Here is an 8,682-nt window from a genome sequence, read left to right on the forward strand (position 1 = left end):
ATGCATGAATTGGATGAATGATATTTTGTTATGAAAATATCTTATTTGAAATGTTATGATGAAGCATGATTGAACATATTGATTTCATGATGTATTATATTGATTGATTTCGATACTACATGATTATATATTTTATTATCGAAATTAGAATATGAAATATGATTTATGAAGAATTCTGATATAAGAACAATATGAATTGACAACCTGATTATGTAAAGGACCCTGCCAATGGGGGCATATACGTTGGCAATTGATTTATCCTGAGGGTTTACGTCGCCAGAGAGACCAGCGACAAACCGCCAAAGAAACCAGCGGTTCTGAAGGACTTTGCTGCCAGATGATTTGCAGCTCACCGCAAGAAGATACGCGGTGTTATGACCCTGCCACAGGAAAAATGTGATCATAGCTCATGGTTGACGAAAAGAATTGAAGAACGAAAGAAATTGAAATCTCGAAAGAAACTTGAATTTTCGAAAAAAAAAATGAATTTGGCATGAATTATATTGCATAATTGAAAATTGATTTCGAATTAATGAACTCTATATACTTATTTTCTATAAATGATTATTTACTTAAATGCCTGATGAAATCTGTTGAAAAGTGATCATTGCTTACTGGGCTGTCTAGCTCATTACCTCCTATTTTACTATTTTTACAGATGTTGAGGAATTAAGATGATACAAGATATGAATGGAAGAGTGATCAGAAGCAGAGTCTCTATACTTTTATTTTCGGTTGAAAGTCTTATTGAATTTGATGTAAGGACTATGAATCATTGTTGAATTTATTGAGACATTAAAGAAAAAAAATTAGGTCGTTATATTTTGAATTTAAATTATTGACTAATTATTCCGCTGTTGTTTTAGGATAGTATAATAAGATGCCTTGCATGCTTATGGGAAGAGTTTTCTATGAGTATGCAGTGGTTGCCATGACCCTTGATTCACAATCTCGGATCGGGGACGTGACATGCCATCTTCAACAAAAATTGACAATCCACCAGCTACCAAAGATTCATGCTAAATAACTCCCAGATCAGATGTTCATAAGATTGGTGCTGAGTTTATGTGATGTGACAGATGACCATCTAATGGGTTCATCTGCTGGACCCTGCCATTGGAAGAATACCTCCTTAAACGAGTCATGTGAACTTGGAGGCTTGGAGTAATATTTCCTGTACAGGGCCAGCTCTGATGTACCAGGCATATATCCATGTCCCAATTAATTTGTCCCTACCACATAGACTAGACTGGTGCTAACCCTCCAACCAAATCCATTGATGTTAGCAAGTTTGTGATGCCATGCAGCAACAACAATGTGGTGGTCAATGGGATATTCCATATGCTTGGAAGATTATATTATGAGGACAGAGGTTGTATCTTTCGTGCGAAGAAGGATTCACCATCCTTTTTGTGCAAATCCACCTTGGTATTGTATCATGGTTGCTTCGGGATTTTTGCAGGCGGTTGGACTGCCTTGAGAATTATGTAGGATGTGATCCAATGGACGTTGTCATGAAAGAAGATTGATCGAAGGATAAAACCTGAACACCTATAAGAACGGCCATCTTTTGTCTTACAAAAGCCTATTCATCCATTAGAGTCATAATTTTTTATTAGCTGAATAGCGTGCTTGAGCCTTGAGTAGATGATGGTAGACGAACAATGAAGATATACAACCTGCATGGAAATTTGTCTATGAGATTGCATTAATGATATTGTTTCAGGAATTGTAACATCTAGGGTCGCGCGCCATCCACCTTAGGTCACTGCTGAGATTCACTTAGGTCACTTGCTCATTGGAGCAGCAATAACATTGAGGTAAAAGCAGAATGTTTTATGATGGACAACCTTCTTCTATCCAATCCATGAAATAGAATTTTTCTAAATTAACGTTCATCCCAAGTCAGGATTGACACCCTCCATCAAATACATAGCTGCATTACTTATAACTTCCTTGTTCATACACAAATTGATTCGAATTATCTTTTATTCCAAGATATAACTTGTATCCTTGTGTTTCATATTGGCCTCATCTATTTCTAAAGGATCACACTGTATCATACTTCTCACACAAATCACAAAGTCTTCCAATTACTTTGGGCTGCCAAAATAGCTTTTTGAAGATTTAAGACCCTTCAGAAAACAAGCTCAAAAGAGGGTAGATGATCACTTTTACTGTCACCATGCAGCGACCATCCCTGGAAAAATGGACCCGTAGACACACCACTATTCTCACCACCTTCTGACTGATCGAACCAGCGAGCAAGCTTCTCAAATCTGTGTGATTAGTTATCATATTATATTTTTTCAAAGCCAAGAAGATCACACCGTCTAAACTTTCTCTTCAACGCTCAGTAGTTTGCTGTCATTCTTTTCATCTCTCTCCTAGTAATCATGGGTCCATTGCCCTTGCATCAACTCAACAAAAAAGAAATCTTGAGTATTAAAATATCAGAGTTAATTCGAAAACATCCTGGTTTTTGATTCTTTTTTCTTTTTGCTCTTCCTTTCTGTTGTATTACAAAAGATGGGCCTCTCTTACCCTCGCTAGCATCTAACAAGATCTGGCTTGATCTAATGGATCAACAAACTATTTCTCGGCAACCTTTGGGATGATGAACATTTTACTGCTATCACAGCTGAATCCTTCCAGATATCATTCAAGTGCAGTGTGCTTCTTTTCACAACGCAAGCCTTCAAAAACTCCAGAACCTGATCCAGGCAACAGCTACCAAACATCAGTTTATGATGTTAGAAGGATCAAACAATTACTTTAAAGAAAACAAGATAAATAGAGTGCTTGATTTCGGAGGAGACTTTGCATACTGCATTATATTTAATCAGCGCACATCCAGTCCTAAGGATGAAAGCCAAAGGAACCAAATCAATAAAATCAAAGTTGTTCTTTCCCGCATTGACTTTAAACATGTAGAATGTTTTCACATGAATATCACTTAAACTTTGTGACAATCCGGTATAGGAATCATCTGACTTAAGTTGAAAAGATCTCAATAAAAGCTAGGTGGAATCCAGCTGAATTTAGTTCCACGGTTCTACTCCATCTGCTCCCTGTACACTGTAAGCCTCAGAAGTAGGATTCATAGAATAATTCTACCAGAATCAAGCCTTGGCACCAATACTTATGGACCATCTAAGATAGGGAAGCTCAGCTTTTAGTTACTAAAGTTATATGCAACCCACCCTCCAGAGCATATTAGTTGGCCTTGTGTAATGGTACGCTATTCCCCCGATGGATACATGACAAATTCAATGCAAAATAAGGCAACCTGACAGTGCACCAGCTATAAAAGAGCAATTGTAATTGCTAAATAAACTCCCGAATTAGAGATTTGTATGCTTAATATTGGGCTCATGTAAGAGATGACTCATGGCATATATCCATCCATCAACTAATTTCCTACCATGCCACTAGACTGATGCTAACGCTCCAAGCAAAAACCATAGATTGTGATGTCCTGCAACAAGAATGTGATCCATGATGCCTTCCATATGTTTGTACAGATAACATCATATGAAAGTTAATGTCGCCTGTCCCTCAAGCGTATCCCATCCATTAGTGTCATAATCTTTTGAGCATTAACCCTATGCATTGGCAGATAATGTTTCATGAATGTAAATTTCAAATAATGTCTGTGAGATGCATCAACCAAGAAAGTTTTAGATCATGTCATATGCATGATCAACCATCTAGTTGTCACTTATATCATTATTGCAACACATTCATTCACAAGTAGGTGATAGCAACAACATGAGGTAAAAGCAGAATAGCTGATGACATCCATTCCACCCCATCCATGGCCTAGAATTCTTCTAATGCTGTGTCTGATCACACTATCAAATTTCTGCTTTTGTCTTCTGTCATCGTTGTGGCTCACTCATTTACAGATTGGTCATAGCAATAACACGAAGCAAAAGCAGAATGGTGATGATGCCGACCTGCTTGTCTCCTATCCATGAAATAGAATCTTTCCTACACTGCTAGCCCAACTATTTCCCACAGAACAGCCCAGGTTTGGCAAGATCCACACTCAAACTTTGAGATTTGTGTGAAGATACAGATTATGCGCTGAATCAACCATACAGCATCATATTCTCACACGAATCTCAAAGTCCTCAGTGCATTCAGGCTACTAAAATTCTTTTCCAAAGATTTAGAATGCCCCACTATCATCTATCTGCAGGATCCAAGGATGGAACCAAAGAAAAAACCAAAAGCTCATGCGAATATCAACGAACCTTGTCACTGAGCAGCCACTATCTCTGGAAAGAACCGACTTGTAGCCTCTACTGCACCATTCTGATCGCCACCTTGGGCGCCGGACAGAGCAGAGGCATGCAATTTCCTCAAATCTGGGTGGCCATACCATGACGCCGCAATGGCATAGCATCCAAGAACATACAGGAAGCTCAGAAAGACAAGGGAGAAGAGGTGGAAGTTGGCTAGCAGCTCCCCGCGGACCTGGCTCTCATGCAAGTGGCACTTGACTTCGTTGTCATCAAGGTGGCAACCCCTGGGCATCATGGGGCCGTAGAGGGTGAAGGCAGTCTGGTAGAACCACAGGCCCTGGAGAGTGATGGAGACCCCGCTGCCAAGGTCCACAGCAAGGCTGGTAGGGAAAAGAGCACCGGCGATCGTGGTGGCGATGCAGAGGGCGACAAGGATGACAAGTATGAGGTGGTAGTAGCCTTCCAGTCCCGTGTGCGTGGTGGAGTGGAAGAAGAACAGTAGATACTCTGCACTGAAGGCTGATGCGGCTATCAAGCAAAGCGCTCCATCCGGCATGGGTAGGTAGCTGAGGTCAGTGAGTGTGAGGTTAGTGAATTGTTCTAATTAGCTTGGGAAAGCAAATGGATGCAAAGAAACAACAGGAAGCTACGTGGCCATCATGGGCATGAACTAAGGTAGTATCTGCCTGCTTCTGTAAGGTAGGATTATTGACTACATTATGCTGAATTAATCAAACAACATCGAAAAGGTTGCCAAATTGCCAATATCTCTGAGTGAAAATTTTGGAAACGGGTTGAAGCAATCTTTGCCACTATTTTTTTTTCCTATTTAGAAAAATGAAACCCATCTGCAACACTTAACTGTAATTTATGGTTATATTGTGACTAATGATGCAGGTTTGTATGATGGTCAAATAAAATAATGATCACCACAATGGTCATTACTAACTTTCTTATTCCACAAAACAGGAAAAAGAAGATGCCATTATGCCAGCCTTAGCAATAAAAAATGAATCATGCCCTGGATGCCCAGTCAATCATTTCATAATTTCCGTGATGCTGGTGTGGCCTGTCACGATTGGACTGGCCTCACGTATTGAACTAATGTTGTGAGTCACAAGAACGAACCACATACCATATACAAGTTTAAAAGTTACTCAGACTCACAGAGTCCTAGTTCAACCAGACCCCATCTGAGATTACTCCATCTCAGAGATGCCTCAAGATATCGAACAAACGTAGATAAGACACTGCTAATAAAATAATCAACTAATCTTCGAATGCATTGCTAGTTTCTAAAGTTCATATAAGTTTGCAAAATATTCTTCTTTTCAAACAATACGGCTAGCAGCTATGTTCTTATTTCCACATAAACCAAGTCTAAAGGTGAACTTGGAATATAACGGTCATGGATGGCATCCGTAATTTTTCTTTTTTCTTTTTTATGATAATAAACTTTTTCTTAAACCACGTGCCGTTCTAATCGCCCCCCTCCCTAGTTCCGACAGCTGTCCCTAACAAAGATAGCATGCCCCTTACCCCCATCTATTTCAATGACCAGCCAAGCCGGAGACCGAGGGCGGCCTGGACAAAATCCACAAGGGCGTTGGTCGCCCTTCCCCTTCGCCCACGCCCATCCCTGTATCCTACCGAACCTTTGGGGAAACCAATACCCTCTCGTTTCTCCCTATCCAAAGAACCCTATCACCGTTACTTCGCTATTCTTAATAGCGGTTCCCCTCGAGACCAAATCCTACGGGCGGGCCCTTACTTCTCGTTTCCCGATAACGATTCTGAGAAGAGAGAAAAGAGTCTGACCTGGTTTTCTCGGAGAGGAGGGTGATGGCGCCGAAGAGGAAGAACATGAGGAGCATTGCACCATGCTCGAAGTCGTTCATGTGCGCCGGATTCAGTATCCTCTCGGAGCCTACGAAGTACTGGAAGTGGGGCGAATACAATAACTCGACGCACATGTCGACGAAGGCGCCGCCGGCGAGCACGTAGAGCTCCAGGTGCCGTGCCTTCCCGCCGAACCACCGCTCCACGGGGTTCCACACCCGGACCCGAAACGCCACCGGGTCCGACACGTACCGGACCGCCGCGCTCCAGATGTGCCACAATCCCACCGCCAGGAATAGGCTCCCCGGCAGCACGTGACCGATGAACGATCCCATTCTTTCCTTTTTTTTTTTTTAAACAAAATCTCGCCCTCGGATCTTCAACAAATTACGAACAAGGACCCCGAGAGCGTTGACCGACAATGGATCGCTTCCTCTTCCTTTCTTCTCGCGTTTAAACTGTATTTATATAAAGAAAAGGAGTAAAAATAGATCAAAATGGAGAAATTTGAGTTGAAATTGGAGAATTTTTTTGGTGCGATTTGAATGCTTAGCGGTTTGTATCAATCCTGGTTCTGGAAAATGGAAGAGAAATTGATCAAAATGGAAATATCTAGCTCCAATTGGAAAGTTTTTCCACTGAGTTAACTTTTTTTTCTTCTTACAAAAATTAACTTTTTTTTGGACAACACTAAGCTTTATCCGATCGATCAAAACTTGCTCTCTCTCTCCCCCTCCCCACAAGCCTCCTCTCAAACTAGTTCAAATACAAATACGAAAGCATGAAACGAATTGATACAAATTAGCAGAAATTGGAAAATTAACTAGCTTTCTAATCCCCAAAACATTTTTTTTTTGAGAAAAAAATAGAAGAATAAACTTCTTTTCTTGCTCCACAAGCGTCCTCAATCAAAACTGATGAATATAAATATAACGAAACGCAAAATTGATCAAAAAAAAATCCATCCCCCGCAAACAGGTTCACCGAAGGCAAAGATCTAGCGACGACGGAAGCAGATCTGATGGACAGAGGCAATCTTTTGCTGGAAGTTGTAATAGTTCCAATATATATACATATATGTAAGTTATTTTATTATTATATCAGGAACTTTTTGGGGGGGGGGGGGGGCGGGACATGGACGTACCTTGCTGAGAGAGGAAGGGATTGGATTGGGGAGAGCGTGGGGTTCGCCGCCTCGACGAAATGATTGCGATATGAGGGGGAAAAGAGAGGAGAGAGATCAAAGGGAAGCAAAGCAACGCGGTCTCTTTCTCTTAGAGAGAGAGAGGGGAAAAGGGTTAGAGATCTCGAGGAGGGCTGTATCTCTCTCTTTTTCCTCGCACTTCTTCGCTCCCTTCTTCTGCTCCTTCTGATCTCCAGTACCGAGACGGGCGCTTGCAGGGAGAAGGCAAAAAAATTCAAGAAGAGGTGGCGACTCCTCGGGGCGGGCGCTTTCGCCTTTTCTTTTACTTTTCTTTATTCTGCGAATAATCTTGTTATTAATCTAAATAGGATGTCATTGCGAAGCCGGCGGGGCAGCCGGAGCGAGCGACGCGTTAATCACGTGACATCATTCCTTGCCTTTCTATGCGACGTTTTAAGTGGGTGCTTGGTATAGGATGATTATTTGCAGCCAAAAGTAATATCGGAGACATATTTATCATACTTGCTTGCATCATGATGTTCCAAACGATTGAAATTTCATCCTTTAGTCCGAATTTGAGATTAAAAATAACTCTCAATCCAGTAATATATATATATATTATTTATAGTATACATATTATATTATATTATATTATATTATATTGATATTATATATATTATATCTATAACATATTATATTATAATATTTATTAATCATATTATTTTCTTATTATTATTTAATAACGATTTGAAATTATAATAGAAATATATTATTGTATTTTATATTTATATAATAAAATTATTTAACATATTATTTTTATTTATCTTATTTTCCTACTCAAAATAAATATCAGTGTTAAAATAAATATATATCACTAATTAATACATCTGTATAGGATAAATAATTTAATAGACTAATAAATATATTTATATGAAATATATTGATAAATATATTAATAAATATATTAATATTTTATTATAATATATATTTAATTTGATTAATAAATATATTTTTATAAAATATATCAATGATAGTTTTAGTATTATATGATCAATGATGTTGAATTTTCAAAGAATATTAAATAGGTTACTCATGAATATCTGAAAATCTTGAATTATTAGAATATAATATATCAAATGCGGTAGTTTTAGACCATTGAAATTAAGATTATCTCTGTTGAAAATTGTCGATACTCTGCGTGGACCTGAGGATATCAGAGACGGAGCCCTCTACAAGAGCACACTGTGATCCGAACTCTCTGAAGGCAGCAAACTTCATGCCCTAGATTGTTGCGCACCCTGAACCCTGCGCAACGACCTAGTTCGTGTCCCCCCTCGCTTCCAGAGACCTAGGACGCACCTTTAGATCTGATCTTCCACCTCTAACATCCTAAAAATCAAGGCTTGAGGCGTGGTATCTTAGGACCATCAGATCTAGACCTGAAATCTT

General features: G+C 39.5%; 1 protein-coding gene across 1 annotated transcript; it reads right to left on the reverse strand.

Moving 5' to 3' along the window:
- Positions 1 to 2,421: 2,421 nt before the first annotated feature.
- Positions 2,422 to 7,542, reverse strand: LOC105042515 (uncharacterized). Its single transcript, XM_010919771.4, has 4 exons — positions 7,234 to 7,542; positions 6,069 to 6,547; positions 4,260 to 4,816; positions 2,422 to 2,714 (listed from the first exon to the last, which is right to left on the reverse strand). Exons 2-3 carry the CDS (start codon positions 6,422 to 6,424, stop codon positions 4,264 to 4,266), a joined length of 909 nt encoding a protein of 302 aa, XP_010918073.1. The 5' UTR covers positions 6,425 to 6,547; positions 7,234 to 7,542; the 3' UTR covers positions 2,422 to 2,714; positions 4,260 to 4,263.
- Between the last annotated feature and the right edge of the window lie 1,140 nt (positions 7,543 to 8,682).

Source organism: Elaeis guineensis, chromosome 4 (genome assembly GCF_000442705.2).
Source record: "Elaeis guineensis isolate ETL-2024a chromosome 4, EG11, whole genome shotgun sequence".
NCBI classification, from domain to species: Eukaryota; Viridiplantae; Streptophyta; class Magnoliopsida; order Arecales; family Arecaceae; genus Elaeis; species Elaeis guineensis.